General features: G+C 41.0%; 1 protein-coding gene across 8 annotated transcripts in view; it reads right to left on the reverse strand.

Annotated features, from left to right (window-relative positions):
• LOC138064840 (GRAM domain-containing protein 2B-like) overlaps positions 1–18015 on the reverse strand; it is a 43687-nt gene that overhangs the window by 8306 nt on the left and 17366 nt on the right. For 5 of the 8 annotated variants that reach the window (XM_068928931.1, XM_068928933.1, XM_068928934.1 and 2 more), the window contains exons 2-9: positions 10080–10202; positions 7845–7932; positions 7458–7524; positions 6419–6522; positions 2182–2277; positions 1158–1229; positions 962–1042; positions 221–332 (exon numbers count right to left, since the gene is read on the reverse strand). In XM_068928931.1, the coding sequence (XP_068785032.1) occupies positions 221–332; positions 962–1042; positions 1158–1229; positions 2182–2277; positions 6419–6522; positions 7458–7524; positions 7845–7932; positions 10080–10202 (743 nt within the window). The remainder of the gene's footprint in view (positions 1–220; positions 333–961; positions 1043–1157; positions 1230–2181; positions 2278–6418; positions 6523–7457; positions 7525–7844; positions 7933–10079; positions 10203–18015) is intronic. The other 3 variants (XM_068928935.1, XM_068928936.1, XM_068928938.1) reach the window with 1 other exon arrangement.

Genomic DNA, 18015 nt, shown 5'->3' on the forward strand with positions numbered 1-18015 from the left:
GATCTGCTGCTGACAGGATCGTTACTTAATTCTGGATTAATAAGGCAGGTGTACAGTGATGGAAACACAGCTATTGCGGCTCCAAGGAAGACCTTAAAATACAACTAGTTCTCCAGGACTGTTGTGAACTCAGATGCTCCTTCACCTCAGAAGGGGATTACAGAAGCAAAACTGAGAGCTAGGCTATTCCTCTTTTCTCAGGCCTCACAACCCCTCTCACCTTGGAAGTGTTCCAGCTCTGGAGTCTGGGAGCCTGTACTGCTGGACTCCTCCATCTCTTGCCTCCGCTGCTGCACTATACCGTCCAGATCAGAATAGTCTTCATTGAAATCCTGATAGGAAATAAGTCACAAGAAAGATCAGCCCTGATCTAAATCTAAACAGCCTGATTTCCTTTGACCTCACTTGAGAAACTGAAGCAATGATTAGAGAGTTAAAAATGGCTGGCCAGCAATAAGCTCTGATATCAAGATGCTGAGATCAAGTTAGCACAACGAGTGCTTTACGACCACCAGAATTCGAGCTCAAGTCTCATCCCCTACCTTAGATTAGGTGAAAAGCTTAGGTACGTCAGCAAGAGAAAGACTGTTAAGTTACACTCTGGTCATCACATGGCTACACAGCTCTTTCAGTTGTTTGAACTGGATTGTAAAAAAAGGACTGCTGCTAGAAACACTTCAAAAGCCATGACGAATTGTCATCCATGGCAGGGGAAGCAGCAACCAAAAGTTGGTACGGAGCACTGAAACTTGACTGCTAGAAACAGCATATGTGTGCACATATACTGCATCTAATCAGATCAAAGTACATCTATGCTAATCACTTCCACTGCTTCCCAAGGCTGAAAAGCTCATGGAAGTTTTAGAAGAAGGGCATGATTTGCTTCAGTTTAGAATATTATAAACAGGACTTAAAATGAACGCTGCCATGCAACAAGAGAACAAACACTCAAGTCATTTACCAGAGGCAGAATAGTTGGACGATCAGCCCTGAAACTATTTTCAGCAGAAGAGGGATTGGGGCTGTTGCCGACACTCGTATCCTGAAAAAATAGTTTTAACAATGAACACAGTTAGCAACTGCCTAACTTTTAGGAGCAGAAGAGCTGTGGTACGAACATAAATCTATATATCATCTTCACTTTCATTAGTACTTACCTCAAGATGTCTACAGATGGATTTTAATAGCTTGTAGGTGGTATCTCTGGAGAGCAAGGAGACAAACATGTACTGAAAAAACAAAAGTTGCAAAACTTTGAGAAAAGGCACACAGTAAAAAACTTCCTTTTATCTAAGTAAAAGTGATATGTGGCTTTGCTGATCAGGTAACTATTTTCAAGGACTATCATACAGCAGAGAAAACAGTCATTGCCACTAAGCCTATAAACAGAGGTTAATCACAAGGAGCAAAAAAGAAAAAAAAGCACATTAGAACTTCCCATGCCCTGCTGTAATACCTAGAGCATAGCCTAGTGCTCTGTTTATTTTAAGACTTTATGCACTATGTCTTCCCTGTCCCTTTCAAAACACAAGTCACTGTACATCCTCTCCTTGTTCACAAACCACTGGTTCTAAAGTTGCTCTTAGGGTGATCAGGTTTTCTCCTGACTGATGCAATTACTACTCCTGACTATCACTGTGAGCCACTACAGTGTGTTGCATCTATGGCATCACTGATCAGATGAGAGACCCAAGTAAAATCAAGCATATTGTCAGAGCTGCCAGTTGGGCAGGTAACTCTCTCTGCACTTGCTTTCTGGACCAGCTGCTTCAGTTCCCTCACTGCCACCAATCAGCAGTCTTGGAGAACAGGGAAGGATGAATTTTAGAGAACAGGTGGTGTCCAGAGATCTCCTTTCCTATTTTCTCAGAAAGTTCTACATAGCTCTGTTTTCTTTGGACCTACAGTAAAGAGACAGGGAGTTAGGGGAAGGGAGGAAAAAAAAAAAAGCCATTGCCTGTCACGAGAGAACAGGGCAGAATAAGCCCAAATTACATCCTAAAAATCCTCCAGGGGTCTCAGTCTAAACAGCCACATATGGCCAGTCCTCTGCTTGGATAAAATGGCACCTGGCACCTTCAAGAATCCCTCATGACAACTGCAAATAAGTAGAGGAAAGAGGACAAAAAAGAAAAAGAAAGCAGACAGGGTAAGACAGCTTTACCCCCTTCCAGTACTTACTTTATCTGTGACCGTTGCTATGATCAGAGCATTTGGCACAAGAAGGGCAGTTTTGGTTTTCTTTAATAGTGTCACTGAGAGCACAGGTATACTAATCTGAAACAAGACCATCATACTGTTAGAGTCTCAGCACAACACAAGCATACTAGTCTGAATGCTCTTTCAGAAGGAGCCCGACCTACCAACTGTGGCAAGTCAGACTCTCAACGCTCTTCATTGAAAGACTTCTCTCCTATGTCCCTGTTCTTAACGTTCCATATGGAGCAGGTATGGTTTTAGACTAATACTACTTCTTAACTGTTTTTACTTCTATTTTTATCAGATACCAATTCAAGCTTTTTTTTGTGCTTCCTCTTTTTGATCCCTTTGCTCTTACAAGACTACAGATTCAGTTCATTATGTACCTGCACAACAAACCAGGCTTAAAGCTAGGTTTCTTTGTTTAGAAGCAGAACATTGCAGAACATCTCAGGCAGGAGATGCTTGTTGAGCAATGACCATACAACTCTTGTTCTTCCTCCCCACTTTCAGAGCCCTTAGTTTGCAACAAGCAGCTGAGTAAACAGCTTGTCCTTCAGTATTTCAAAAGAGCCACACACCCACTGACTTATTTAAAATGATCCCTGTGTGTCATCGAGCCTTTCTACACTTACAGTGAAAGAGTACTTAATTTTCCTTCCTGCTTCTTGTTTACATTCAACCCTATTAGCAGGGGAAATTACCTGCTGCATTTCAGAGTATTTCAATGCAGATATTCTGTACAGGTGGTTCTTGTAAACCCCACATTACAATTCATGACTGAATTGCTGCTTTGACTTTCAATTAAGAAGTCCAGAACTTACTGATAGCAAGTTAGGCAAACACAGCAATCCAGGACACTTATGGATGGGCTATAGCTCCTGGTACCATTCCGTAAGCGTACACCGTCACAGTGACCTGAGAAATCTGGAAGTGAGACAGAAGTGCCTGCAGATTGATCAGTAAGTGATCATAGCACTCAATGAAAAAAACGCAGGTCAGTTAAAATAGTCTTTGAGCAGCAGTTTTGTAAAACTTTGTTAACTTTTGCTCAGAAGAATAAGGACAAGATAACGTCAAATCATGGAACTACCTCATGTTGTTTCAGGTAACAAAAAAGCATTTCTGTGCCTTAGTCTGCCAAGATTGTCAGCCGCTCTTTAAGAACGGCTGGCCAAATCTCCGCTCGTCACCTACAGGCTAGAAACTTGGTATTTAGTTTTGTTAAGAAAGTATGCTAGCATAGGAAAAAAAAACAAAAACAAAACTACCCAACCTAAAACCCAGTGCTTATAATTTTGAAGGCCTAGGTCTAAGGATTTGTAAGTCTGACTACTACTTGTTCTTTCCTGACTTTTTAAAAATATGTGAACTCTTATTTGTTCCGCTTGAGAGGCCAAGTCTTCTGAAAAGGGGTCATTAAACAGGTACTCCGCTACACTTCTTGCACTGCCTATTGTCTCGTTTCACAAAGTTCTGCAACACTTTTTTATAAAACCTTTTTCTGAAGGTGAGGGTGAAGGGGACAGCTATGAAGTGTTTTTGACAGTAATAACACAGAACCATCACGAGCCAATTGAACTGGCTTTACTACTTTTGGAGAGATTTTTTCAGCAAAAAAACCCCACGAATGATTATTATAATAAAAATGCAACTTAGAAGTTGTATAACTGGTTCAGTTCACCTCAAAGAACTTTAAATCAGAGATGTTAATGGCATTCTGCTGCATGCTATTTTGATGGATAACATTACTGTAATCAAGACAAAGGAGTGCTTAAGTGGGATTAAGTATTTGCTTACTGCATTCTTACCCCAGCACTAGATTAAAATGAGGAAGTCACGGCAAAGTATTTTATTTCTCTGCAGCAGAAATTCTTTTGGGAAATACGGTTTACCTGTAAGCAACGTGGAGGGAAACGATAACATGTAAGATGATATTTAGCTCCATGAAAAAGATTCCAGGCCAATACAGAACTACCTGGAGAGACAGTGCAGTCTTTCAAAGCTTATTCAGTCCTACAGCAGAAACAGTTTATTTTTAAAAGAGCAGGGTTTTTTTCACTGCAGACTCGGAGCTACTGACTTGCCTGGCTGTTTCCCCCTAAACCCCCTCACCTCCCCAAGCTTTTAATAACAAAAATTCTGTAGGTAGAAGAATTCATGGTGCAGGATTTATTAGAACAGGTAATCCTGCTACTTCTCACAACAGAACAGTTTTATGGCTAAGTTCAGATGGTTTTACAGGTTCCAAGCCATACAGCTTTTGTGTCATGGCAACTGTCAACATGCCTTACTACTAAGAAAGTTCTTCCTCCTGTCAAACTTGATTTCCTCTTCCCCCATTATATTATTTTTCATTATATCTCCGATTCTCATACTGTTTTGTGGCTAACATTTCTAAAAATATTTTTGCCTGCTCTGTGTGGCTGAACAAAGCTCTAGAGCGTGATGGGGGACAGAGAGGGAGTGAATGACCAAGTTTACTCCTTAAGTGACCTTCCTTACTTTCCCCCCACCAAGTATTTTTTTTAAACAGGGACCCAGAGTTGAACACCGATGGAATAACACTGCGACCATATTTAGAAATAGTCTACCCTGCTCAGCCCTGCTATACCTTTACTCTTGTGCATCATATACATAAATATGCATATATCCCCACATCTGGAACTCTTTTGATATTCCATAAATAACACTTTCTAGTACTGTATGACTCTATTTCTACATCTTTTTCTAGTTCTTTCTATTCTACTTGATAGAGCTTTGTTAGACTTCCTTTGTATTTATGTAGCTTAATTAGAATTTTAGAAAATTGCACCTCAGCTTGGAGTATACCCATCTACATTTAGTTGGGCTGAACAGGAGATTACTTAGACAATAACTTCATCAATTTTAATGAAACTACTTGCCAAGATAGCTGCTAGAAGTTACAAGTATCAGTATCTGACCCTTTGTTAGTTTTGGTTTCCTTATTTGTGCCACATGGCTTTCACTGACATACATGCCGTCTGCATCAACGCACTATCGATGACTAACAGCATCCATTAACTGACAACCAGCAATAACTACAGTTTCTTGAGCCGGGCAGTAATACACAATAAGCCATAAGATCACTATGAACAACAACGTCATTAGTCATTCTTCAAACCTATTTCACCTTCTTAAAGGTCCTTTCGAAAATAGGTGGTGTACCATCAAAATTGTTCACAGCAGAGTAAAGAGATACTGTCAGCTCCTCAACTTGTTTCCTTAATTAAAGTACAGTGCAGTTCAGCACCCTATTCACTGAGCAGGAGTCCAGACCTAAAAAGGAACTTTGTTCAAGGAAGTACTTGAGAAAGAAAAGAAAGAAATCCTTGCAGTAAATCAAGTTCTATTTCCTAATGAAAGCTCAAAGATAGAGCAGAGTTTATGTAAACAAAGAAAAACGCCCCAAACCTCCAAAACAACAAGAACAGAACACTAACTGTTGGACAGGATTTCTTTTTATCTGTATGCATAGCATTCACCTGAGAGGGGCTAAGCCTTAAGCAGGTCATTTATAGTAAAAAATGCTTCTTGAAAGTCTCAGTAGCTGCACTGAGAAAGAGTATACAATGATTTAACAAGTTACCATCTTCCTGACTACTCAGAAAGTAGTCTGCTCTTCACATTAGGCTCAGAAGTAAATGCCTAGCACATTGGTTTTTCTTTCCGCTCTCTGTTCATGCGGAACAGAAGGAGCAGCCAGAGGAATCCTTCGTATCCCTTAGCCACTCATCTCTGAGACCAGATTCAGTTTTTCCATCTGTAATTGTTCTCATGTTTAACATGCTTGATTCTTCCCTTCCCTCCAGCTGCCCAACAACAGTCATCTTGACCTTGTTCTTCAGCCTCGTCTTCACCTTCTTTTTCATACTTTTCCCAAGAGTGTTTTTTGTACAGTTTTTGCTATGTGGGCTTGGCAACGCCCTCACTGCTCCATGTCAGATCCTTTCCTTTCATCTCCTTTTTTCCAGACAGGAAGTCCCTTAGGAGAGGGAATGGATCTTTAGTAATAATAGCGCTCCAGCTCTAAAGTAACTTTTTGGTATTGCTGCACGACAGTCACTGTATCCAGTAACAGTCAGCCAGAAGTATTAGCAGTAGTCTAGCCTTCCGCAATAACATGAACTTCTGGCGATGACCAGAGTCCTGGGAAATAGCATTACTGTTCTGTACATAAAAAGATTTTTTTACTAACCTTAGTGTCTTTACCAAAAACCTTGGAATGGAAGCAAATCCAGTTTTCAGAAAGGAATAACTTTCCTTGGTACAGGATTTCTTTCTGCAGAGCACAGGTAAAACCTAGAACACACAGACAGTCTATAATCTTTCAGGTCACCACAAGCTTTTTTTTTTTTTTTTTTTTTTAATTTTAAAGCCATAACCTATGTAGGTTTATATCTTCTGATAAACATTGTCACACTTGAGTACTAGTAAAACTTACTGTTTCAAAGAGCTTAGAAAGTTTCACAAGTCTAAGTTTAAATTCAAAACATCTGAAGACTAAAGACTGAAACACATAACATACAACCAGCTCCAAGAAGCCAAGAATCTTTTCTGAGAGTACCAACTAGCTTCCTATAACCTTCAGACTAGGTGTCAGGTAACTGTATTATGTAAATGTAAAGAGCTTCATGAAATAGAAGGCTCGGCTCAAAACTTTTGGCTCTAGGACTATAGCCTTCGTCTGGACCAATAGAGGTAGAAGCACTTGTAAAATAATACTGCCTTTACTTTGTAGCCACAGAGCACACCATTTATCTCATTCATAAACTGTTTGCCTTATATTCCTTCTTGCAGAAAAGATTTGTAACACATATCTATGTAGCCTTCATTTGTTACAGCTGTCACAGAGAACAAATGAATCTTTAGACATTGTGAATCCTTCTCCTAACTAAGGCTTTTAAAATTTAAAGCATAAACAACAACAAAAAACACCTAGTCACTTGACCAGTTCTAATTAAGTAACAAACTTGGGTACCAGCAAAAGGTTGCACCAGATTACTACTCTGTTTAGAAGTGCAAAGCAGGCAACAATTCCCAAAGGTGCCCAGTACCTGATGATTTAAGACATCAAAATTCTGCAAAATGATAACAGAACACCTAGGGCATACAGATGAAAGCCTTGCAGCTGCAGGCAAGTGGAGTTTAAGGTTTTTAAAATTCAGATAGTGCCTCTTGAATGTCACCAGCATCTATCTTCCAGAGTCAGCAAGGACAAAGGGATTAATACTTACTTTGTTTCAGTGGCTCATCAATGGGAACCTCCATAAACAGCTTATGAAAGTGTGCATTTGCCTTCAGCTAAAAAAACAAGAAGCCCCATGCCCAAAGACAGATATCTTATTAGATATTTTTATAATCAAGTGACCCATTTCATTTCCTCTCCTCCCTGTACCTTCTCATTTTGCCCAACTTACCATCAATCTCAATTTTTGCCATATGGCTATCGAGTCCTTACACTACTCTACAGAGATGTAGAGCACACAGATGAAGAAAGGAACACATGTCCTTATGCTACATTGAACTATAATATTGCTAAATGGGGATGCTCTCAGACTCTCACCCTAGTTATCGACTTACTCTTTCTAAGTAAATATAAATAAGTATATCCTCTGCACTACCTGATTTGAGACACGTTTTTTCCTCTCAATCTTGGAGTCACTCTTGATGTCCATTGTCATGGGTGGACTATCAGCACTGTTCTTCATCCTAAAAAAAAAAAAAAAAAAAGGCATTTCATGTAATACGCTCGGCCTCATTTCATCAGTCCTGGTAGTTATCAACAAGATAGGCATCTCCATGAAGCATATGAATTCTTCCGTAACTCTTATCTGACTCATCAAGGATTACACAAGCACTCAAGAGGAATCTACCTCAGTGTTAAACCACATCAGCCCTCACAGAAGGTCTTTTTGTATTTTAAAAGGAATATTCCAAATTACTAGTTGGAACAGAGGAGGAATCAAGTTCAATACATTTCTGCAACCTGATGAATTATCACAGATCTTAGCTCAGAGTTCCTTTTTTTTTTTTATTTAGGACACATGAAATATTGTTTCTTTAATAGCACAGTAATGAAAGTAAGATAAAAGTAGTAAGGAGTGCAAGGTAATGCACTCAAAGCTATGAACTTCTACTACAAAGTGGGAACTCATTTGCAAAGTGCAACGGAGAAGAAATACAGGTGCACAAGTCAGATGACAGCTATGAAGTGCTGACGGAATGAAATCATTAAGGTAGCCAGCAATTCTGGGGACAAAGTTTCCAATACACAAAAAGGGATTATACGCGTGCCAGCTGTATAAGAAGTTGTATCCGTAGAGCTTCGGCCATTTGTACTGGGCAGAGGGAGGGGAGAGGAAACAAACAAAAACCCAGGAACTTTGAAATAAAATAAGTACAGAGAAAGCGTCCAAGAATGGCTGGGAAAAAGTCTTTTTTTTTTTTTTTTTTAAATATAGCAGAAATTCACAGCATGGCCTGTTTAGCATAACAAAATTAGAGGTGGGATAACACTGCCTCAGAAATCAGGTGGAAAAGAACATTATCCTTGAGAGCTTACATTTATAGCACAGACAAAAGGACATCAACAGGCTACAAAAAAAGTTAGCTCTTTTTTCAGAGGCTTTCAGATACAGACTGGGGAAGAACAGAAGGAACAACACAACACAGGCTTCACCTGCTGAATGACCTGAAGAACATGTGCTGCAAAGTGCTAAAGGTAGGATGGGGAGAGAAAGGTGCTACAAAAACCTTAGTTTCCATCACTGCACTTCATCCCCCACAGTAACTCTGCCTTAGTTTTCTAAACTTGAGAGGATCAGGGTTTCCAATAACAACTGTAAGAAGGGAGAGGGAGAGAACTCCCAAGTGTTGTAGAGGTGAGCTAAATTTAGGAAAGAGACTGCACACCAGGACTGATTTAGATGGCAGGGAAACTGGCTTCTGGTGGTCCCTCATAGAAGATGCGTATGTGTGTAACTATGTAAAGCTTAGGTCAAAAAAATTATAGACAGCCTTACCAAAAAAAAAAAAAAAACAACTGTCAACCCCTCTCCAGCAGGGTGAATTGTATGACAGAGAGGAGACTGAAAGGAGGGTTTACTAAAACATAGCTGCATGCTTCCTCAAAGGGTATTTCAGAAAGCTAAGTGATGTTTCCCAAGTCTCTGCCTTGTGACTGAAACCAAAATATCAGATTGACTACTGACTTTTGCATTGGCCGCTCAGTTGACAAAGTGAAAGGTATTCAAGTTTTGCATCCAAGTTCTTGAAGTAGAATTTTAACACTGTTCCAGTTTGTTTTAGGAAAGTTTCAAGTGCACTCCAATTCTCCAACAGGGGAAGAATGAGTGTTTTTGCAGAGAGATTACAATCATCTGATGCAAAATACAGTGCAAAGAAGCATCACTGCTCGAGTTAAAGAATCCAAAATTAAGATTCATGGCTTTACCAGGCACAATCACTAATCCAGGGATATAATGCTTGTTCAAAAACAGCCCAGGAGTTAAACTGCAGCTCAACGTGACTAACTCTCAGGCTTCAAGTGCTGTGAAAAGTAACCAACAATGACACTGACCAGTGCAACATATGTTTCTCTAGTACAGGGGAGCAAAGTCCACCCACGAGTCCAGATTCCCCCTCTTCTCACTGCTAGTGGTGGACGATATAACAGCCCCTGGAAAGGGGCTTTGATCCCTGTTGTTCGCACACTTAAAGCTAGCCCAACTGGGCTAGCTACACACAGCTACTAACACAACTGGGATGATTAATGACGACTGACAAATCTTGCCTCTCAGCTTCTCCAGTGGGCTGTAACCATTCTGATTATCTGGCTACCAGAAAATTGACGTTACCTAGCAACGCCAACTTTTTTTCGGTCATCAAAACACTCCACTTCAGCGGTAGGGGTCTGCAGCAATATAGTAGGTGATTTTCCTGTCTTTCTTTTTTCCTCTGATCCATTTTCTCCATCTGAACTGCAGAAGGAAAAATAAAACAGATAGCAATGTGTTTTGCAGGATTTATACCAATGTCAAAAGCTACCGCAATGCGTTGACAACAGCACATGTTAATGAACAAAATTACCACGTCTTGTTAACACCAAAGCCCTGGAAAGTTTGCATCCACTGACTTGACAGCATTATGCATCTGAGCAACCACTCAGATAAGCTCCTGTACTGAAATTCTAGTAACGGAGGTAAAAAGCTGAAATCCTGCCACGAGTACTCCAACACTCTTAACATTTGTAGCTCTAACTTCCATTCCAAAAGGAACAGAGTTTTCCTAAGTGAGACTGTGTTCAGTACTCAACTTGATGACTAAGAGAAATTAATTAGTTTGGCGAGCTGGGAGAAGAAAAACATCCTGCAATACAGTACCTAGCACTTAACTAAATATTTGTGGCTCTGTGTTATAAGAGGAATCCGGGGAAAAGTTCCCCAAGCAGAATCTTCTTAATCTGAAAGAGTGGGTCCTATTTTGCCCCTTGGTTGCATCTTCCATGAGAGCCCACCTGCAGAATATTCCACAACAAAGGGTCCTCTCAAAGTAACAAAGTACTGGGTTTAGTTTACAAAAACAGCTTTGGCCACCACAGTGAATTGCCCCTTCGCAGCATGTGCCTCTGTCTTAGAAATATATGTTAACGGGCTCGAGTCTAAGGGCTAAGAGATGTGCCATCGGAATCTTTTCTTGACTTCCCTTTTCAGTTCCTAATGCAATATTATCTCAGAAGATTTAAGGGGGGGAAAAAAACACTGTCATTAATAACAGGGTTTCAAGAATAGCAGTGCTTTAAATATGATACCGACACACACCCCTTCCTTTGGGAGACTATGGCCTTAGAAAGATTATAGGATACTTCAAAGCTGGCAGGAAGAAAGCCAAACTATGTTGTCAGGTAACTTAATGTCTGGCCCGAATAACTCTGTTTACAGAAGCTTTCATTATAACGTTTTGCATTATATATACACAATATATATATTGCAGTTTTATAGCAACACAGCCACTGCCATCATGTGAAAGTGTCATGACAGTAAAAAGCTTATTTTCATACTAGGACAAAAGTTTTGTTGACAGAGGTTCCCAGACTGATTTAATTTCCATTTTCTTTTAGGAAGGGCATAAAAAGATCAAAGCATAACCAAAGCAACTGGCAACTCGGATCAGAAGATAGGCCCCAGAACACGTTTGTTGAGACCTAATGAGAGCTGTGGTCTCCTACCTGGCAGCTAAACCACAGTTTATGTCACAGAACACGAGCCACGGCATTTCGCCTTACTGATGCTCGGATGCTTTCTCCAAAGGCCGTATGTTTATCCACAGCAGCCATTCCCCTATCTAATGCTTTCTCATCCCCTTAACACTCCCACCGCAGAGGCACTGAATTGACAGGCGCTAAATCATACTTTGTGCATACATGAAAGGGTTACAGCACTCATAAATGAAAGGGTTACAGCACTCATAAAGGCAACGTGGAAAAAAACCAATTGTTTCCCCCCTTGCTTCACTCTTGGATCAGTCCTGCCTGACCACAAGGCAACAGCTTTTAATTCTAGTTTATGTCAGCTAAAAATAAGTGAGCAATTCAAGAGATTCAAGTGGAACACAGGCTTCCACCTGGAAAATCCAAATGAACCCAAACAATTTCACCTGGCTTGAAATGTCAAGCGGAAAGAACTGCCCAGCCAAGGGGCTTCTCACAAGCATAGGGCAAGAGCTGCAAAGCTCTTAAGCCACACACAGCCTCGCTGTCTGTTTGTTTCCCATTCCAAGATGCTCAGGCTTCCAGGGAGGCCGGGGATACCAGGCGCGAGTGGGATGAGGAACAGGGCGAGGCACATTTTGTCAGGTTCCTGCACGTCTGTGTTTCGGAAGAGCAGCACAGCACGGGGACTCCCAGGTGAATGAGGCCATGCGATGCAGCGCTACCTTGCAGCTGTAGCTACCGGGGCCTTGAGCCTGGCTGGTGCCCTTCCTCACTGCCTTGGGCTCTCTGGACACCGCGATGCCGCTGCCAGACTGCAGCAGCTCTTGTCAAACCCACATCTCTGCACTACAGCTTTGGTTTCTGAGTTTGCACGAGGTTCCTGCACTCACCCGGTTAGACGCACTTCAGGAGTTTTTGGTAGGCCTTCAACGCAATAAACCTCCACAGGTTCAACAACTGGAAATCATGTTTCCTACTGCTTTGCCTAGCATTCTGAACCTGACTCAGGATCAGGCTCACCAGCCACCAACAGCACAAGTGGCTCTACAGAAAGAGCAGAAAGGTGACTTCTGTTTTGTAAGTTCACGCGACTCCAGAGGCAAATACACTTGCAGGGACCCAGAGGTATGAGAAAGAGGAGCTTTCAGAACCACACGTAGCTTCGCTGGGACCCAGTGATTTTAGAACAGCTATAAAAGTCTGTGTAGGCTGCAGTCTGTTCACTTAGTACTGCCAGTTAGCTGTTTTGCTGCTCTCAAATGCTTTCTTACTTACCACTCATACTTCCTTCCCTTGCCCCTCAAATTATTCCCTTATTTTGCAGTTAAACTCATAAGACTGTTCTACTCTCTGCTGGTGAACACCTCACTTTCTCTATCAGCCACTACTATGCCCAACTCTCTACTGTCTTAACTCATTCCCTCTAGCTGCTTGCAGATGCCAGAGCACCGTGGGACTGAAGCAAGGCCCTCAGCACGTTAATCCCGCTGCCGGTGGTGGGTGAAGAGCAGAGCCATCCCAAGGCACCACGGTCACCTCCCCAGGATCCTCTCTGGCAGCTGAGGACATCTTAAGGGCGAGGAGACTCCCCCTTGCAAATACATGCTACTGACACTGCCAACTAGGTACGTTCCTATCAGTCAATATGGGCTTGTGATGTTTATCTTTCGCCCCACCTCATATAATGAAAAACCATGTGAGGATTTGTCCTTATGCTTCTGATAGTTATAGCTTCATATAGCAGCTAAGTCCCTAGCAGCTATCTTTAAACTAGCAGAAAAATCTTATTTTAGCTGACCTTCTGGAGCAGCACTGATCACAGGTACGACCTAAAAACAATTATCTTTCATCAAGTCTCTAGCAAATTAAAGCCTTCTTACATTTTGTGTACAAGTCAGGCCTCATAAATGCTTTGTAAAAGCAGCACAAAAGTCAGCAATTCATGCCAAAAAAGGGGGTGGAGTGGGGAAATTAAGATCAAAGGACACTTACAGTGATGGTTACCATAGCTGCTAATATTTCCACACAAGTGAACCATATTTGCAAAAACCAGAGAGCAAAGCTCCAAACCTCGAAACATCAGGGCTTTTTGTTCATATGAAAATACACATTTTTCAAATTTAACATGTACTGCTACCAAGCCTATTTCAAATAGACGCTAAAATAAAAGAGCTGTTTCTATTGTTCCAAAAAAAAAAAAAAAGTTGAAGGTTGTTATAAGGAATTATTTTCAAACCCAAGGCTCATACTTACTATGGGATCATATCCTTGTAAACTAAGCAGAGATTTAAAAAATTATTTATAAGCATTGCAGGCAAAACGTATATATTTTTCAAATATATACCAATAACGGACCTGAGTAATTTAAGATTAAGTCACAGCAAAGGGAAAGTGCAAAGAAATACATTAAACTAGGCAGTGGACTAAGTTTCCTTTTAATGAAGCGTTCAGAGATGCATTATTAGAAAATGCATTTTAAAAGTCAGAGGGACTTGAACTCTTCCAACTTGCATGGTTTCTATAAAACACAAAAGCTTTGTGACAGACACGTAAGTCAAGTTCCTTGCACTGCAGAAAGTTTTCTGAACTTCAGATGACTTTCTTGTTTGGAGCTAATCTTCTTTAGAACTTGGAAAATTCAGACTTCCTGTGGAAGCTATGCTTGAAGTGTCACATTAATTCACCGTGGATTTTTCACTAAGAAAAAAATTAAAAGCCAACAGAAGTCTAGAATATAGTTTTCTTCTCCCCTCCAAAACTTGTTTGAATGAGAAGCATTGAGCAAAGATAATGTAGAAGAGATATGCTAATGGACCACAGTTTGGAAAAATGAGCCTTAATGAAGTAACGTTTTTATTTTAAAACCCCAATACCAAGTCTTACCAGCACGAACACTTTTCAGGCACATATAAGAGATAAAGACCTCAAAAACTGTAGGATGGTTATTGTCTAATCCCCGCTCCCACCACCACACATCTTTTTACAAAGCCTCCCCAGATCTGTCACAAGGAGCATCAAGACCACCAGGTAGCTTGGGCAACAGGTCTAAAAAACTCAAAAGCCACAAAAAGCTGCATCAAGCCAGTCCCCCACCCCACAGATTGCACATCAGCTACGTATGAGGAACAGGCACCTTGACTAACCAGATATGTTAGTACTGACTTCAGTTGTTTCCAAAACCACAAGCACCCCAATATTTCCCTAGGGCTTAACAGGCGTCAGTATTGCTGCAACGTTTGCTCTGAGGATGGGACAGTCACGTTACCTTAGAAGCTCTGTTACCCAGTTTAATGTCTTTTATACAGAAAGGATTTGTTTTGCAACAGCAGTTAGAGACAGCCGTGGAGGGGGAGCGAGATGAAGAGGGCTATCCAGGCAGCATCCAGGAGACATACCAGCAGCATGCTTCAAGCCGAAATGGCTGTAGGTGGATAAAAGGAGATATGCTTGAAAAGATAACAGCCTGCTAAGCCTGCGGCAGGCTAGAGAACCATTCCTCAGCATAGGCTCACCTTGACTTATCTTTCCCTAAAGGAGCAGTCTGAAACAGCCATCTCAGCCTTCATTTTGTTAGGTTAAACACATACCGCAGCCTTCTAGGCCTCTTTCAGAAGATATGCGCCCTCACTCCACTAACTCTCTTTTCTACCCCACTCCAGTTTAAATGGACCTTTCTTGGACACACATAATCAGAATCGTGCTTTTTTCTGACAAACTTGTATACGTTACCTAATCCAATTGCATTATTTCACTCTGTACTTGAAATAAACCTTTCCCACTCCATGCAGATCACTTCTGCTGTCCTCTTCATAGTTTATCCAGTACAGAGACTGTTCTAATCTGCTAACAACAGCGCTGAAGTGTTTATATGTCCAAGATGCTCCTACAAAGTCTTGTCCCTCAGAGGGCAAGATGCCCAGACTAGCCATACTCCAGCATTGTGGTGCAAGGCACTGTTCTTGTGAGAAAACGTGTCCTATCATGTTTCTGAGGCATGTTTCTTTATGTTTTACCTAAGACTGTCATTTTTATTGTGCAATTGGAAGGCTAAACACAAATAGTCACTGAGACTCCAATACTATCAAAACAGGCAGAAAATAAACTACAAGGTACGCTTATCACAAAGAACTGCGTAACAGCTGCTATAATAGGCCAATAGCCATAATCTACCCCCACAGTATACATTTGGTATTTCTATAATGTAATATGCTCAGTATGCTGTTCACTTTTCAGCCTTAAGTATAGGCTAAGTGAAACAGCTGTCTCTGGAAGTATGGCATTTCATTTTGAAGTACTTTGTACTACAGACATAGAGCCTGCAGATGTGCTTGTTCCCAAGATGAAGGGGAGCAGCAAAACATTACTGCGGGAGCAGAGGTGTACAGCTCTGCATGAGGGAAAGGGTCAGTTCATTAGGATGAACAGGTAGGAACCAGACTGAGACTTAACTACTACATGTCAGAAGGCAGCCTAGATAACCCAAGTTGTTCTTGGAACAGGCTAACTCTTCTCATGAGAAAGCAGTCAAACATGGCATAATAGAGGTAAAGCTGTACAGCGGCATGTTAATTGAATATCCTATGCATGTGGATGGGTGTGCATGCGTATACGCTGCATGTTACTCTATGCATTTCTATGATGAAACAGGGCTGTGGACACAGGTGGAATTAAGATAGCAGCTGGCATTGGAAGGAAAGCCAGCCTAACTGCTATAAAGTGCTTTGCTTATGGTGGATCTTACTTTACAGATCAGAGACAGCAATTAATTTCAGAAATATTTAGCATGTTCTATTTCACAGCTACCTCTAGGAAACAATTACTCACATGTGAGTAGTTTCAGATGTCTGTGCTTCTATATCCTTATTAAAAAGATGAATGCAATTTTTGAATTAATATTGAACAGCAAACCCTCCAACCTTGTTAAAGACAAAAATAGCATTTTTTTTAATGTTCAAAAGACATTTCACATAATAACTAGGTCAAGTTTCACACTACCTTACCACTTCGACATCAGCAAGATCACTGTGACACTGCAGATGTCATTAGCAAGTATGTAAATTCTCTGTTCTAAATACCATCTATTATTAACTGGCTGTATTCCCTGTCTAATCAAAACCAGACTGCTATCAAGTTCCATAGAAAAAAAAAAAAACAGAAGAATTCCCTGTGCTCTGAAATACGAGACTCTATAACAAGATATTTTATTAACACTAGACCAGGAACGTCAGTCATTTAGCTCTCTTGTCTTTTCAAGAGTTTCCATTCCGGATATCCACTCCAAAGAGCTGAAGCCCTCTCATACATATCTTTTCACCCGGCCCCACAAGATTCTCATGATGCAGTTTCCATGGGACTCTCAGCAGGATCTTCAACAGTTGTTTATCTAAACAAAAGGCACGGCCATAGCCAGCACAGTACACTACACAGACCTACTTGACAGACACACTACTGGAAGCATTTGAAGCAAAAGATCTTAGGGGAAGATACTCCTTCACATTTGCTTTGGACTGTGATGCCCTGCACTTTTCATTCTCCAGCTGACTGGAGGCCCTCAGGTGGGAAGAATTCTCTATTCACTGGTTCTAGGCTGCCTTGATTTCTAAACCAGAAAGACAAAAGACAGGATCACAGTGCCTACTGAAAAGAAAATGGCAATCTTACATTGGGCCACATTTTAGCTTCGGCTTCCAGAGATAACAAGAAAAGGGGAAGAATTCATGATCTACAGTTTATTCAGGGTGCAGAAGAGAGGGTAAAAGCACTTAAATCTTTGGGCTACCAACTGTTCATACCAAATCAAAGAAAAAAGATACTGCAGCTACATACAACTCACGTGCTCCGTATGACTTCTCAGGGATTCTAACCCATTTCGAAATTTATGGCAGCTACGTAACTCAGTCAGAAACACCACAAATCTCTCCGAGGAACAACACAAGCCTCTTTACAAGAGGATCAACACCACAGCGTCAGTAGATAGGTTCGGCCTCACAATCTGAAGCTGCATCTCTGTTCTTTGGAGGAACAGCTCCACAGCAACATGTCTTAGCTGCCAAGAGAGAGAAATGCAGACACCAACAGCTACATTAACTATTGCTATAAGGCTGAAGAACGGTTAGAGATCATAGAAGAGATTAAGAGATTGGGAGCAATCCTACCAACACATTTACTGCTTCCTCCACTGTTTAAGAAAAATAAGTTTAGAAACTGAGGCTGCTAGGGATTACTCGATCAGAAGCTTCTCCTTTCGAGGCACTTTTAGAAATAATGACTCAACATGCTGCATACAAAGTATTTTAAGTCGATGCAAAACAGAAGAAAATCTTTCTGGTTCTTCAGTCAGGATATCCACAAAGAGAAGAAAAGATTGTGGTTTGATCACATAGTGGTTTCTTTGACAACTGGCATCAACAGTAGATCACTCAGTCATCGACCAGATTTCTGTGCTTAAAAAGGCAACTCCCCTTGCCCCCTCCCCCCTCAAGCCCCAGTGCTATTTGGGCAAAGCAAATTTCAAGTAGATGTTTCAAGAGATACCTGACTACAACTTTTATTTGTAGGGTCCCCAGCTAGAATAGTGCACA

The sequence above is a fragment of the Struthio camelus genome, chromosome Z, assembly GCF_040807025.1.
Source record: "Struthio camelus isolate bStrCam1 chromosome Z, bStrCam1.hap1, whole genome shotgun sequence".
In the NCBI taxonomy this organism is placed as follows: domain Eukaryota; kingdom Metazoa; phylum Chordata; class Aves; order Struthioniformes; family Struthionidae; genus Struthio; species Struthio camelus.